At 41.7% G+C, this 16917-nt stretch overlaps 1 protein-coding gene across 2 annotated transcripts in view; it reads left to right on the plus strand.

Moving 5' to 3' along the window:
• The window catches only part of AMPH (amphiphysin), a 267871-nt gene extending 253356 nt beyond the window's left edge, over positions 1–14515 (plus strand). Inside the window, exons 18-21 of one of the 2 annotated variants that reach the window (XM_058296765.2) lie at positions 4217–4426; positions 6768–7034; positions 8719–8820; positions 13315–14515. In XM_058296765.2, the coding sequence (XP_058152748.1) occupies positions 4217–4426; positions 6768–7034; positions 8719–8820; positions 13315–13422 (687 nt within the window). In that variant the 3' untranslated portion in view covers positions 13423–14515. The remainder of the gene's footprint in view (positions 1–4216; positions 4427–6767; positions 7035–8718; positions 8821–13314) is intronic. The other variant, XM_058296766.2, reaches the window with a different exon arrangement.
• The last annotated feature ends 2402 nt before the right edge of the window (positions 14516–16917 follow it).

A 16917-nucleotide genomic window follows, 5' to 3' on the forward strand; every position in this document is an offset into this window, starting at 1 on the left:
CAAAAGCACATCGTAGTAATTCTATCCCACATTAGTAGTTATTCATATATGAAAGCAGCAAAAAGACATTTTCAAGTACACAAGGGCTATAGCATTCCTATAAAATTCCTGTAAAATACTTTATGAACATATATTTCAATAGACTAAAAAATGTATCAAAATTAGTATGGATAGATGGATAGACATGTAATAAAGTAGCAACGTGTCAGTTGACGATCCTAGGCTGAGGGTGCATGGGTGTTCATTGTAGCCTGTACTTGATATTACATATACTGTAAATAGATAAATCAGTAAAAGTATTATGTAGCCATTGATACAGTTTTTCTAAGAAACATGATCCATGTTTTACTAAATAAATCAAACTATGCAGAGAAAAATGAATAAAAATAAGTACATTAGAATATTACCATTGGTTATTTCTTTTGTTATTTTTTAAGTCAGTGGAATCCATTTTGTTTAATCAGGAAAATACCCATTTTCACTTAAAATAGCCTACCCTATAGATAACTATGAAATTCCCATATGGGATAAAAGGATAAAGTATCTTCAGGCTAGTGACATGATTCATAAGTTGCTTTTCAAGCATTGTTTAGAGCTAATATTACAAGGAAGCAAACATCAGGGATGCCCAGGAGAGGACCAGTTCTCTGGCAGCCTGACACTCCCCTTACTCATCTGAGCTCTCAGGCACCCAGTTCTGTTTCCCTAGTTTGTGGAACTGATACTTAGGCTGCTTTTGTTTTGCATTCATTTCATCCCATTTCCAGAAAATTTTCCTAACACAGTTACTGGTTTTAAAGGACCCTGGAGAGAATGCCACCATCAAATGTTGAGATAGAAGGTAAGAAATTACAGTGTAGCAAAGTAAGAGCTGCAGTTCCCAGGTTCAAGGGAGGGCTCCAAGCTGGTCCTTGTGGTTCCAGTGTGAATATATGCAAATGAGCAGTAGACAAGCTGCTTGAACTTCGTGGACCCCAGGGGAATTGTAACAAGCACGTGCCCGGGGTCAGGGAAAACTTGTTTCAGTCTCCTTGCTTTAGGTATTTTCCATCATAAATATATTTGGCCAACAAATAGTACCGTTTGGCTGAGAGGGAGATAATGTTGTTTCTCATCATTTGGACTGAAGAGGAAAAGTTAATGACATTGAATATCAAACACTTGAAATAGTAGATACACTCCTGTAATCATCTTGGGATAAACACTTTAAAAAAAGCAAACAGCAGTCATTTAACATTGTGGTTTTTCCTAGCACATGTAACATCTACTATAGCAAGCAGAATTTAGAAAACGCTTTGTTTTCCTAATCCACAAATAGCTAACAAATTGGAACACATAAAAATAATTGTGAAAAGAGGAATAAGCTTTCCTTGATTTCATCTAGAGCTAACACCTAACCTGAGTAAATGGGTTCCTATTTTCTGTTGTATGTTTATGTTCTATCACTGCAGTCAGTAAATATGGACTGAAAATATTTTGGTAAGAGCAAAACGTGGAGCAAGTTTCCAGAAATAAAAGGAGGATTGTGGTACCCCTCAGTTTAGACCAGAGCCAGGCAAAGATGAGGAAATACAGATAGTGGATGATCTTTCTGTGTTTAGGTAATGTTCTTCAGCTCTGTAAAATCAAAGTGTTGATTAAGCAGTGGCTAGAGAAATAGCTAATGGACTCAGAAAAGAATTTAAATCATTTCCTTGTATTCCACCTTTGCCCATTTTGTTAATCTTAGTATTTCGCTGATCTTTATTGGCCACCATTCATAGCAGTGATTTTCTACAAGCTGCATTGTGTCCTCCGTGAAAGAGCCCAGGTCATTGCCAAGTTGCTGAAGCTGGGAGTAATTTGCTCATGCTGTGTCAGCGCACCTCAGTGCAAGGTCAGACAGCGTCCTTGGGCTCCACCTGCTGGTCAGCTGGCATCACAGCGTCCACGCTCTCTGTTCTAAATCATATGCAGCAAGTAATGCCTGTTTAAATTATTTGGCAAGTGAAAGGCAATCACATATACTTCTTGAAATAGCAAAATCTGATGCAGACAAAAAATTACCTTCAGCAGCACTCACCATACTTCAATTCCATTGAAAGTAAAATCCAATTACTAATAGTATGTGCTTGGAACATGCGTGTATGGGAGGATTTATGTATAATCTCCTGGGGAAGTAGCCTCTCAAATAATATAATTACGCCTTTGAGCTATAGTATTATGTATGTGTGTATGCGTGTGTGTCTAATGATTTTTACTACCCCCATTCTGTCTGTATATAGAGTTAATTTCGTTCAAAGATGCTGGAATCAGTGGGATGTTGACTCCATCAATGTGGTTTTACAGACAGATAGAAATCATAAATAACTTGGAATTACGGCAACACAGCTTGCTTTCTGCACTGGAGCTGATACATCCATTGTGTGTCTTTATGTATAATTTCTAACATGAAAGAAGCTTTGCTAGGCCCTCAGGATCCTGAAGAAAGCCTGTTGATTTCTCCAACAATAAAGCTTGAAGCAATCATTTGTTGTTGTTTTTGGAATTAAGATGCCCTCCTAATTTTTCTGATTATATTTCTCTTCATAACAGTAACAAAAACATCAATTTAAAAAACTGTTTATTTAAAATAAGAGATGTACTTCTCTTATTATTTTAAAATATTTTGTGGGAATTTTCAACCACTCACCAAAGTATAAATTCCTATGTACCTGTTACCCCACTTTAATAATTATCAACATTTATAATTCACTCAAAATAAGTAGCTGTTACAAATTCTTGTAAAAGGATTACTCTTCTGTGCTTATGTGCTTTAATAACAGGGTAGGAAAAAAAATAAATGCTATGTCTTGGCTAGTGACTGTTTTGGACCACTGCACACTTTGTTCGGAGAGGCAAATTCTTAGAGTAGAGGATTCTCAGGGGAAGGAAGTAAATTCCTAAGAATTGGAGGACTACCTGGCCATATATGGCTGTTAACGTCATTTTTTTTTTCATTTCCAAAGTAAAATCGTGTACAGAAAATATATTCTATAGCAGGTTACTTTTTCTTTATTACTGTAAATTTGAGCCAGAAGAAAGGTTTCTTTCATTGCTCATGATGAATGTAGGGGTGCAGCTTGGACTTTCCATCTCTTCATCTCCCATCTCTGCTGCCCATTCCACACGCACTGACTCAGAATTGCCCTTTTCAGTGTTTTGAGTTTGAAAGTTAATATCTGCAACATTAAGGCTTTACTAACTGAATAGGATGGACTGGTGGTAGCTTATTGAATAAAGAAAAGGAATGGTTAATCCTAATCGCATCAGGTAGCAAGATCACTTTTTGAGTTATGTGTCCTGCATGTTATATGAGATCAACCAGTAGTCTCCATCTTCTACCTCCTTTCAGATTTGAACCTCTGAAATCAGCTTTGCCAAGCTAATGTTGTTAACATTAGCTCCAAAACCAATTTGTTCAATACTAACATTTCTGACTATGCCCCCTTTCTTTAGTTATTGCAAATTTTAAATATCAGACTCTCCTTTTAACCGTGTTCTGAGTTTAGAAACTTCACATTTTTTTTCTATTTTATTTCTCCAAGTAAAGACCCCAAGTCTAATTTTTCCCCCTATTTTTTCTAGCAAATACATGGCTGTATAGGTATCTGGAGAATTATGCAGATTGGATGATAATTTCCCTTCATTTTCAAGAAGTCGTATGGAGAAGGTGCCCATAACTATTTTTTAAGGTGAATGTGTTTTAGTTGTGGGACCTTCTCCATGAATTCTTTAAGGCTTAAACTGAAATGTAAAGTTCTCTAAATCATGGTTTCCTGTGATGGTGCTGTTTTTCTTTGTGGCTTTCCTCTATGACCCTGGTCTTGGGCCAGAACCCCTTTTATCTTGTGGCTCCAATGTCCTCTAGGGCCTTGTCATCTGCTTTCAGCAACAAAGATGGAGAGAGCTGTGGGAGGAATCACCTACACCTTAATAGTCTTGCCAAAGCGCACGTCTCCTCCAGCTCCCCTGGCTACAAGGCCAAAGCTGTGTTGTTGGGTGCCCAAGAAGAAGAAAAGTTAGAGTTTTGATGAACATATAGCAGATGGCTGTACCTGATTTATGGGAGTCAGTCAATTACAAAGAAAGCTTCAAAATCACATAGGCCTCAGGAGAGTAGAGAGAAGCCCAAAGGATTGAGTTGGACTCAACCCTGGAGATGGAGCTGTGGGGTGTTTGGGTTTGTCGTTCACAGATTGCACCTGAGCTCGAAGCCGATGGGGTTGTTGGAAGCCAGATCTCAGCAGCTGAGGGGGTCCCAGCAGAGGAAGCAGTAGCAGAGAAGGCGGCTCTCCCTGCTGAGGAAGGAGTAAGTTCAGAGGAGGCCAAAACTGACACTGAAACCGCGGAGGCTGAAGATGGTGACAGACCTCTCCCAGGAGAAACGGAAGCAGCAGCGCCTCAGGTGAGAGTCCACATGAAGTGGAGGTTGTGGGAAGATGGTACCAGTCAGAACGCCCTATCTCTTGGTTTACAGTGATAACAGCTTTTGGATGTAGAATTGGTTTGTTGCCCCTTTCCACCCCAAATTTACTGACTCTCGGGAAGAGTGGCCCCGGCTCCTCTCAATGTCAGCATCACAAGGTTTCATGCTGGTCACCTGTGCCTGTGGCTCACATCACTGCCAGGCAGACTACAGATGGGGAAAAGAAAACAAGGGGACACAGTGATGGAGAAAAGGAGTAAAGCTCAGAGGATGCGTAGGATGAGGATAGAGGGAGAAGCAAGAAGATGTGATAGAATGACGGCTGTTCTGAATTGTTTAAGTTGGATTTTGAATTTGGTGGATTTGAATAGGTGGCGGTCAGGTGTGGCACGATGGCCAACAGAGATAATGATGCATGAGCAAAGCATTCATTCCTCACTGGTCCCAGGGGGAGGGGGACGCCACTTGGAGTTGACAGGAAGTGCGGTCGGCTCAAGTGACTCACCTGGCAGATGGGGAGCACACAGGTAGAGCGGAAGGGACCCGTGGGCTTATGCTTTTATTTTGTTTCGGGGGTTAAGGTTAGTAGATTTCTCGTGGGAGTCACAGATCGGTTAGTTTAAAACAAAAGTGCTAGGAAAGGAACAGGGACTGGGGGTTCTAGGGCAGTAGGAGGAGTAGCTTAAAATTTGGAGCCAACTGTGTGTTTTGAGTGAGGTGACTATGGGACGTGGGTGGAGGCTGCAGATGTGGGTTTGGGTTTTGGCAGAGTTTATGCTCCAGGACTGGAAAACTGTTTATTAACTAGGCCAGAGGCCAGTGTGGAGGCAAGTGGCTTAGCCAAAGTCCGATGGATGCCCAGGGAGTACACAAAATATTGAAAGGACAACACGGCTGTTGGGTGGACTAATAGGGAAAATACCCATAAAACAGAGAATGCAGTGTTAGTGGTTGAATCATCTTGCCATTTTTACTGTTTTGGGGTTGCTATTTTTATTAGAGTGTCCCAGTTCACCATTAGGTCTATCCCTACGTTGAACTTTCAAAAGGGACATGGGCCACTGGATACACATATGAAGTTGGAGTTTACCCTTTACCCCTGCCTGCCTACAAGGGAGGCAGCGCCTCACCTCTCACAGCAGCATTCGAAGGTGACAAAGCCAGATGCTCTTTGACTGTGGGAGCCCCAGACCCAGGTCCAGTGAACGGACACCTCTGCTTCAGCCCACTGTCTGCTTCCCCTCTCTTGTGGCAGGTGACAATGATGAGTGGACTTCAGGTTATGCTTTCCTTTCTCTTGAGTTTTTTACTCATAAGAAACTTCCAAAAATCTCTAGGGTTATTTAAAGCTGGAATCCTAGTTATCCCTTTTATCCCGTTAGAGAAACAGCAGATAACAGTGGTACTTGGATTAGTAACTCAAAAGAATGTGCTTTAGCTCCCTTAGATTTTCTTGTCACAATGCCAGGAGTATTTTGTGTTTATTGGTGCACTTGTTGAAAGAGTGCATTATTTTCTCCTAATGGAAGAATGGAAGTGGTTATGTGCACCGGTATCCTAGGTAATGCTGACCTTGATCTGAAATGCAGTAAGCATTTGGACTTCCATTGCACTAGTCAAACTCCTCTCCTTGCTTATCTTCGTGAAAACAAAATAAAATAAAATAAAATAAAAGGCAGGTCTCCTATCCACCCGCCTCTGCAGTAGAGTTCTTGCAGGCTGGGGTGGGCTTGTTGGCCTTCAAGAAGTGACTGTAGCATGTGTTCTAATGATACTCAAGAAACAAAGGACTAGTAGATTATGTCTAAATACAAGCTAGATATTTGAACCCAGTGAATACAGTTTCAGGCTGTTCAGGAGTCCAGGCAGGCTCTGGGAAAAGGAATCAAAGGAGCTTAAATGTTGCCTTCAAATAAGCGTCCGCACACAGCTGGACAAGAATGGACCACTGCACCAATGAGACCAGTGGGCTTTGTCCTGAAATCCTATTACATTCCTTTCCAGGATTGTCTTTCATCCACTCACCTTCAGTCTCTTGTCCATTTCCTCAGTTTCCTCAGGAGCCTTACTCTTACCTAGCTGCATAATTGATCAAAGATCCAGAAAATTAGCCCTCTAAGGTTTTGGCACTTACGAGTTAAAAGGGCAGCCATCCTGATGGAAGGTTCTGCAAGGCAGAGGCCCGAAGGCTGCCAAGAGCAAGCCGTGTTCAGGGAGCAACGAGGCAGTGAGTGCCGGAGGGGAGGTTGAGGCAGGTCACAGAGGACCTGATGTCCAGTGTCCCAGACCTGCCTCAGTAATACTGGTTTTCCTTTCCCAGGAGAAGGTCATTCCTTCCGTAGTCATAGAGCCCGCCTCCAACCACGAAGGGGAGGGAGAACATGAAGTCATCGTGGGTGCCGAAGCCCAGGAAGCACCCGAAGTGGCGGCTCCTCTGGGCCCGGCCAGTGAGACCCCCGCCCTGGCCACAGAGGGGAAGACCCCAGAGGAGCCTCAGCCCGCACCTTTGGCACCGGCTGCAGATGCTGATCAAGTGGTACCTGCCGGTGACGCCACGCAGGAGTTGCCTCCCGGCTTTCTCTATAAGGTCATTTTGTGTCTGTTACTTTTCCTGAATCTCATAGCCACTGCTCCTCCCTTTGCTTGGAGTCCCTTTTGTTCAAACCTTTGGTTCTCAGATTTTTGCTTTCACTTCTTTGGAACAGGTATTTTTTTCCCCCTGTCTTGCTTTCCCCTTTATGTCTGAAGATCACGTGGTAGAATGGCAGGATTTCCAGGCTGCCGGCCAAGGAGGAACTACAGCAGCGTCTTATTTTGATGAATGGAGGAAGGGTGACCACTGAGGAAGTGCTGTGCCCCAGGGGAGGGGATGAGCTTATCTCCCCCACCCTCTGGGCTCCCCAGCACTTTGTGGATGCCTCAGCCTTGCACCCATACCAAGCTTTGAAACTGGGACCCCTGGGACCGTTGCTCTGCTCTCCACCTGGGAGATCTACCTTTGGAGGGCGGGACACACAAATTATTTGGTCTTCAAGCACCAGCACCTTCAAGGAGTAAGGGGCCTGTCAGTATCTTTAAAATAGGGGAATATGGGAAACGGACTTTGGCCCAGTGGTTAGGGCGTCCGTCTACCATATGGGAGGTCCGCGGTTCAAACCCCGGGCCTCCTTGACCCGTGTGGAGCTGGCCATGCGCAGTGCTGATGTGCGCAAGGAGTGCCGTGCCACGCAAGGGTGTCCCCCGCGTGCGGGAGCCCCCACGCGCAAGGAGTGCGCCCGTGAGGAAAGCCGCCCAGCGTGAAAAGAAAGAGCAGCCTGCCCAGGAATGGCGCCGCCCACACTTCCCGTGCCGCTGACGACAACAGAAGCGGACAGAGAAACAAGACGCAGCAAATAGACACCAAGAACAGACAACCAGGGGAGGGGGGGAAATTAAATAAATAAATAAATCTTTAAAAAAAAAAAACAAAAATAAAATAGGGGAATAAATATGTGAATGGTCCTCAGAGAGGCTGAGGAAAGAGGTCTAAATGAACCAGGAGAAAGTTTTGCTCTGAGAGGCCATCAAATAGTTACTTAGAGCCTTCAAAAACAGAAGGGATCGGATCTTCCAACAGCAAACAAACAGAACAAGGAATAATTACAATATTGGTTTAAACCACATGCTAAAGGAGATCATCCTCCCCAATAAAATGCGTTTGGGATTTTTCCGCCTCATAGTTTGATTTTATATTTCAGGGTTTGCATTTCAATTTGTATATGTTTGTTGGTTGTGGGGGTGTGAATAGTAATCGACACTCTCTTTTACTTCTCCCTCTGTCTGCTCATTAGAAAGTAACTGCTACCTGCTACCTTAAATGGGATTTGGGGTGTGTATATTGATTTAAGAATGAATTCATGTGTGAAAAAATGTGTAGTGAGAGCAGTGTAAAAAGACTATAATAAAGCACCAATGATAACAAAATGTGGATCTCTAAATAATAAGATGGATTCAATTTTTAATTAATGAGCTATTCTTCAGCTATTGCAGAAGGTCTTGCATTACAAAATACACACCCAAATGGCCTTGTATCAGTCTGTAAGAATGGGGTGTATTAAGTAAACAGAGAATAAGATTTTCTTTCTTTATTTTCTTCTACTTTGGGGTATAGTGCATTTTTTAATCTTTTTGTGTTTCTAAGGATGCCTGCTTATAATCAGGTTGGGAGATGTGACTTTACCTCTTCTCCTTTTCTTTCTATAATTAATCAGTTATTTAAAAATGCTTTGCAGGTGGAAACGCTTCATGATTTTGAGGCTGCAAATTCTGATGAGCTTACCTTACATAGGGGTGATGTGGTGCTAGTGGTCCCATCGGATTCGGAAGCTGACCAGGTAAAGGGGGAGATGGGAGGATGCTGCAGCTCAACTAGTTTTTCCTGAAGGTCATTGGACACTGATTTCCTGAAGATGTTTCTATTTTCTGAGATGCTGCAAGCTAATTGTGACAATGGCTTTTAACCACAGCACAGCATTCACTGTTGGACTTCAGAAAACTTTAAGGAATGCTGCTACATTGTTGCTTTTTTCCTTTTTTATAATATACTTTTTAATTTTTTTAAATAAAATGGATACTTAGATTACATAAATGTTACATAAAAAATGTGGGGGATTCCCATATGCCCCACTCTCTACCCCTCACACATTTTCCCATATTAACAACATCCTTCATTAGTGTGGTACATTTGTTACAATTGATGAACATATTTTGGAGCATTGCCACTAAGCATGCATTGTACTTTACACTCTCATGCACAATTTCTGTAAGTTATGGCAAGCTATATAATGGCCTGTATCATTGTAATGTCATTCAGGACAATTCCCAAGTCCTGAAAATGCCCCCATATTATACCTATTTTTCCCTCTCCCTCCCCTGAGAACCTCTAGTGGCCACTGCCTCCACATCAATGCTAACAGTCCTTCCATTGGTAGAATCACAGTAAGTCTATAGTAGAATAACAGTAAGTCTACTCTAGTCCACTGTTCATTCCCCAATCCTGAGGATTCTGGGATGGTGATGTCCACTTCTCCTCTAATTGAGAAGGGGCTTAGATCCCATGGGGCAGATGGATGGGACTGTCTTGCTTGCAGTTGCAGGGATGGTTGCTGTCCATCATCATCTCCTTGGTAGTTGTCCTGGGGAAGTCCAATGAACTGGAGAGTAGTTGTTACAATGCTGTTGAGATGGAAAGTCTGAAGATTTAAGTCTCCTGAATATACACCTATCAACTCTTGTACTATCTGTAGGTTCAAATAGAGGGACAGAAGAGTCATGTGTAGGGAAACCACAACTGAGTCCGACTCTGTCACACCAGAGAGCATAAATTCCAAAGTAAGGCCTGCTGGTAGGGCACCAAACTCCTGAGCTGTCTGCCCTGCCTGTAGTGTGTCGTGTCTGGGTATATCCAGAGAGTCCTCAGAAGGCCCACTATTTGAGGCAGTGTTTACTCTGGCAGTCAATGGGATCCTGTTGAGTCATGCATAAGCTAAACCTCTGGAATGACCTCCTGACTCACTTTGAAGTCTCTTAGCCATGTAAATTCATTTGTCTTTACCCTTTTCCCCTTTTGGTCAAGGTATTTTTCCTGTTGCATTGCTAGTTGATGCTTGGTAGTAATCCCTTGGTGCCAGGGAGGCTCATCCCCGGAAGTCATGTCCCATGCTGGGGGATAGGTAATGCTTTTATATGCTGAGTTTGGCTTATGGGGATGTAGGAGGGGAACCCTTTCCAGCTGCCACAGGGGCTTGGTAACTCATGTTTGCCATTTCAGCTTCTTCATCTTTCTGTCCCTCCCAGGAGTTGTATGGCACTGTCCTAGTGTGCTGAACCCCAAAACAGGTCCCTTGGACAGCTTTTGGCTCTTTCTCTGTTGTTTTTGTAAGAGCATTAAGCACTACCTATTAGTCCATCACCATCTTCCCACAATCCCTATAAAATGGGAATCTGTTCTTTTTATAGATATTTATTTTTCTCTGGTAGTCAGATTGGATAATTTCTATTGGTCTGTCTTCAAGTGCATTGCCACTTTCTCCTGGCACTTTCAATCTGTCATTAAACCCATGCAGTGACCGTTTCATTTCAGGCATACTTTTACAGTTCTCTAATTTCCTGTTCTTTATACAGTTTCACTTTTCTGCTGAGATTTCTCATCTCTTCTCTCATTATCATCTTTCACTTTAAATACTTGAGCACATTTATCATGGGGGTTTTAAATTTCTTACTGGTGATTCCAAAAGGTGGGTCATCTTAGGTCATATTCTTAATGATTCCTTTTTTCCTTTGGATCACATTTTTCTGGTTTTTTTTTTCCCCGTATTTAATATTTCTGTTGATAATAGGTACCATAGATATATATTGTGAACATTATGGATTCTGTTTCCTATCTCTGAAATTCATTTACTTTTATTAGTCATTTAAGTTACTGGATAATTACCTTGAATACATTGAAGTTTGTTTTATACTTTGTTAGTGTGGATCTGTTTCCATCTTGCCTTTAGTCTTAATGTACATTCTTAGTACTCGGACATTGTCTCTACACTAAAACATGGCCCTTCTGTGATTTCAATAGGAAGTCTGAGGAGTTAATCAAGCCCCTCTCTCTTAGTGGGATTCAAACTCTGTCTCCCCTGCACTGGGCAGTGCTTAAATCTCTACTAACCTTTTTCAACCTTCCTGCTGTTGCTTTCTCCCAAGCTCCTTGGAGGATTCCTTATTCATATGCAATTTGGAGGTCAACCAAGGATTTCAGCCAAGGATTTCAGGGAATGTTTTCTGCCTCTTTGGGAACCTTCTCTTTGACTCCTTCTTTTCAGGATCTTCCCCATCAATGTACAGTTGCTCTGGCACCTCTTGGCAACAAGACAGTTACTTTCTTCTTGAGTTCTTGCTGTCCTGCCTCACTCAGACTGAGGCGACTCCTTAGCAGAAAAACCAAATTGGCATAGATCTTACCCAGTGAAGTTCCCTACTTTCAGGGGTCAAATACTCTGCAATTTTGGCCTGCTTTTGGTCCCTCTCCAGTGCCTTCAAAAAGTTGTTATATATATATAAACCCACTATATACAATTCTATTTTCTATTTTCTATTTTATTTTTTATAGCAAATGGTTGTGTGTATATGTGTGTATGTACACACACATACTTAGGTATAGAAACACATATACCTCATATGGATATATATCGATATTCCAGTGTTTATGATTGTTATCTGTAGAAGCATTAGCGTGATACAAGTATTCTACCATTACCAAAACCAGATGTCTTGTCTACCCCATATTTTCTACAATTAAAATTTAATTTTGTATGTTTTCCTCAGCTGAAGATTGATATTGGCTAATATTCTTCACCTTACGATCTAAGTTGCATTTCAGAATTATGTGTTGTAATATATTTGACAATGGATTTATGCCAGATCTTCACTTGTTTTTTCTTTATTGAGAGTTTTTAAATGCTTGATTCTGTTTGGCTCCATTAGATTTTTCACTCACTGTAAATTAAGTCCATTTTAGACAACTGTGGGGAAAAATGACCTTTCACATGTTTACTAGAGGTTTAGAAAAAACTTTATCATATTTTACTTTAAGTACATTTTTGTCCTTCACATATATAACATTGTACTTTTAAAGAGGGCATTTTTCCTCATTGGCTAGGATATTATCAGTTATTTTATGGAATCATTTTTTTCCTCAGTGGTTTTTTTCTGCCTTTCAAAAATTGGCCTGTCTAAATGCTTATATTTCTTGTCTGCACAGAAGCATCAATTTATAGTCTTAGATTATATCAAAAGGGAATACATTCAACTTCTTAATTTTTGAGACCTCATTTTATCTGATGTACTTGAACTACAATTGGGGATTGGGTCAGATCAAAACCATTCTCGTCTTAAGTGGCATCTCTTTCCTGTATTTCCTTAACATAATAAAAATGGTCATTTCCCTCTTTCCCACATCTATGATTTGTATGTTTTGTGTTCCTCCCAGATAGACTGCTTATCATCAGCAGCCCGGCGGCAGGCAGTGACCTCCGCTTCTGTTTCAAGTATCATCTCTTGTGCTGTGTGACCATACACGAATGGTTCTTTAGCCTTCTTCATTTTAGCTTGGCACACCTAGATTATGAGAAATAATCTATAAGAACATAGGAATGTCTCCTACAAGAATGTCATGACATCAGATTGTGCTCTATAGTTTATAGACATGTGAAAGATTAGGCATTATAACAACAACAACGACGGGATATCAGCCAGCACATACCTAGCTGTTAGTATTTGATAGACTCTGTACAGCATAGAGTGGTTTATTTGGATTACATGATGGGAGCTAGGGGACAGAATTTCTCTTATAAACCGGTGGTTCAGGATGAAGTAAAAGACCCTTTCATGGCCTCACACTGACCACACTCAAATCCAAGTTTCCTCGAGTCTTTTTTTCACTGTGACTCACAGGACAGGAAACTTGCATGTGCCTGGTTTTCAGATGGGATCCCACTCTTTGTACCGTCTATAATTTGAATCCTTTCCCCCTCCCTTAAGGAGTCCTGTCATAACCCAGCTAGAGTCTACTAACTATACTTTATGCAAAACTATAATATTAATTTTAACATTCAGTTAAATGGACTTTATACAGAAAACAACTCAATTCAACTGTTGTTCTTTAATATTTATGTTGTATTGACTTACCTGAGACATGCCTTCCCACGAATCACAGCACAGCAGTCTACGCGGGATGTGTCATGGTGAAGAACCACACGTGAATTTGACAAGTTATTTGGCAATATGGATTTTTTTCGAGTAGTTGGCAGGATCCTGAAAGCCCTGTGTTTGCCTTGCAGGATGCGGGCTGGCTGGTAGGAGTGAAGGAGTCAGACTGGCTTCAGTACAGGGACCTTGCCACCCACAAAGGCCTCTTTCCAGAGAACTTCACCCGGCGCCTCGATTAGGGCCACAAGCATTGCCGGAAGAGTTGGGCTGCTGGGATTTTAAACCTCCGTGAAAACCTGAAGAGTTCACTTTTGCTATTATATTAACGATTTACGGACTGATGCCAGACAACAGACAAAGCTTGGAGAGACATATGAAAGGAGCATGTGTGCAAAAAAAAAAAAAATGTAAAAGAAAAAAAAAAGGAGAAAGTCCTCACTCACCCCCCACGTTATCGATAAAAGGTTTGTGCTTTGTTCGAGCTGTGGTGACCTTGTACTTGATCCCCTCCCACCAGGTCTGAATTAGCCTTCTCCTGACCAGAACCTTAATTTCTCTGCCCCAAGTGTATGGTATTGAGTGGCTGCCCTGCAGAAGATGTGATGAATTATCCTGTAGTACGAGGTTATCTTGTTCCCCATGCCGGTGTGAGCACGTGCTCGCTCTGTCTCCCTTTCAGGTTTACTGTGTTTAAAAGACAAAAAACCGCTGCAAAAGTTTTCAGTGTTCCTTTCCAACACACCTATCTATTTATCTATATATCTGTATATGCACACACAGTCACTCGAGCTAGTTCCCATGACTGCTGGCTCTATGTGTATGCAGAAGTCTACATATGCATAGGTGCATTATTCTCTCCTTTCCATTGTACATGCATTGCTCTTCTGTCCGGCATTACAATTGCAGTTTTGCCTCAAGGCAAAACCAGCCATCCCATTGCCAAAACGGTTGACAGTATCTGTGTTTGCAGTGTGCATTTTCTGGATGAGATGACAAATCGCAAGCAAAGCGGTTTTTCCCTTTGGAGAAAGCAGAGCCTAAAAAGCTAGATCCAGCTGCTGGGTCTGGATGTAGACTGGTTGGGATGAGCAGTTAAGTAGTCTTAACTACTGTTTTCCTGAGATTGGCTAGATGTACCCCCGAAAAAGCACTATTTTAAAAAAAAGCTCCTATATATTTCCACCTCCTTATATTTATGCAACTCATCTTCACAGATCGTCCTAAAATAAGATAGGTGGTGTATGCTGTATCAACGAATGATCTGTAACAATTATGTTTTCAGTGTTGTGTCATTCCAAATAAACCTTTGGTAATCTCCAAAAATTAGCCTAATTCCTTCTTATGGGTCATTTTATTCGAAAGCTTGTTTCAGTCAGGTGCCGTACTTGAAACTGTTTCTGTTAGAGTTGTTATTTGTGCAGAAATATGCTTGCTTTCCCACTGAGGATGTGCTCCACAGCCCTGCCTCCTTCCCACCCACTGCTCCTTCATCCAGTCATTGCTGGGTGCCTCGGTGTCCCTGAGATCCAGCAATTACTAGAGCACAAATAACAGCTACAGAGGGAGGCCCTTTGGACACGGAATCTGTGTATAACTGAAAATCTTATTACCTTCATAATCAGCAGTTTCTTCTCACACCAGCATCATTTTCTTGGTCACTTTTCTTTCTGGCATGTTTGTGTCTGTAGGTACATTAAAAAAAAAAAAGATGGAATAGGAGAGTCAATTCATTGAGCCATTGTTTATAGAAAACAGCTCTCAAAGCTGAAACCATTCATTTGATTTAAGATGCTTTTCTGCTTCTGTAATTCTGTATGCAATGCAAGTGGATCAAGAATGTACATTATTAGACTTTTAAATTTTGCATGTATTTCTGATTCACTGTTTGAATTCTCCTGGTGGGTTACAGACTTTGATGTTTTAAGTGTTAATGGGAAAACAGCTATTCTTGACCCAGGATTTTTCCAGGGGTTCATTTACAGGGAAGCTGGGTCATCATAAATGCTAGTCTAGGACAAGAAAATAGCATGTCCCTGCTATTTGGCAAATAAAATGCAACCGTGCAAAATTTATAATAGAAAGCGATTTCCTGACATTCTGGGTACGCAGGGGATGTTAAAAGCGGAGACTGATAAATGAGTTGTAATAATAAAATATACCTGATGTGCCATAAAGATAATTGTCACAACTCCTGGAGCAGTTAGTTCCTCTGAACTCGCTCATGCTCCTCCCCAAGGCAGCTTTTGAAGTGTACCCTTCGGTAGGACATGCCCAGATACCTGACAAGTTTAGCCCATCCCTGCCACCGTGTCACGCTCCTAGATGAATTTTAACAAGATCTTCCAAAACGACAAGTTTCTAATCTGCTATTTTGTTCTAACCTGCAACTGTTGGATTTTTAATACCAAATAAAAGTAATTAGATTTTCTGTACCTGGAGTTTTCAAGATCCACGAATTCCCAATTCCTGAAAAGAAAGGGATAGGAGGGGCCAGGGAGTGGATAATAGTGTTCTCCAGAAATGCCCAGGGAGATGGCATGGGCATTCTTTTTCCTTTCCATGGATTTTCCAGTGATGTGTGAATAATGTCAAGGGCTTCCGGTGTTTACTGGTGTAGAGGTTCTTTCCGCATTCCTTTCTCCGTCTTGAATTAGACTCGAATGCTCAGGTCACCAACCCCTCCTGGGCACATCACTTGGTCAAGTTTGCAGTTACGTTTTATTCTGAATGGCCTTGGCCTGGGAAGCCCTATCTGAGTCTTCTCTCTGCACTGAAATTCCTCCTAAGAAACCAGGGGCACGTGGACCTTCAAATAGTTATGAAATGGTCATGCCAAGAAAGTCCATGGTTCTTATAAAACAGACTTACCTGTCTTGCCATGTATCCCCCTCACTTAAACCTGAGTGATATGAATAATTGCAAAGCAAAGTCCTCCGATCATTGAATTTTTCATGCTGTGTCAGCATAGCAAGGGCTCCTGGGCCACGGGAGGTCGTCGCATTGCTGCAGCCATGACCGGCTCTTTCTGACAAAGCTGGAGAGCTTTTGAGTAGGAACTCCATGTCCCAAAGCTGAACCCTCATTCTGTCACTATTAGATTATTAGAAAGATTCCAGCCTGACCCCATGGCTCTCTGATGACTTGTTCAAAGAAAGGCCTTTGGAAAACTGCACAAGTTATGAGAAATTAATAAAAGATGACTGAAGCCCAGTGCTCTATTTCATGCAGACACAGAACACCTTGAAGCCTTAGAAATAGACTTGACTTGCTCGTCCAGGACTCCACTACGCTTTTCAAAGGAGCCCAAGCTGCCTTCTGGTTTTCATTTGGAACCCAAATAAATGTTTATTTAAAACGTTATAAACAATGTGCCAAATCTTGAAGATGAGCTCACTGCATAGTTCTTTGGCATGATGGTGTAGCTACTCACTTCCAAGTGTGTCACCTCTTTCCAGGACTTGAATAAAATGGAATCTGGTAGCCGCATGGAGAAGATGATGGTGATATTCTCTTGGCAAACTTAGAACATGGAGAGCCACACGATTCTATTACTCCTCGACCTCTATCTGTCTTAGACCTCTTTTGTGATTATCCTGTCATTCAATGCCAGACTAAGATGTACACTGACCCTGGCTGTCCACAGGCAGCGAGGCACAAGCAAGGGTATGATAAATTGTTCCTAAAAGCCAAATAAAATTTAATGCTTGAATAAGCTGAATAGTCCTTCCAAATAT

Source organism: Dasypus novemcinctus, chromosome 5 (assembly GCF_030445035.2).
Source record: "Dasypus novemcinctus isolate mDasNov1 chromosome 5, mDasNov1.1.hap2, whole genome shotgun sequence".
Lineage (NCBI taxonomy): Eukaryota > Metazoa > Chordata > Mammalia > Cingulata > Dasypodidae > Dasypus > Dasypus novemcinctus.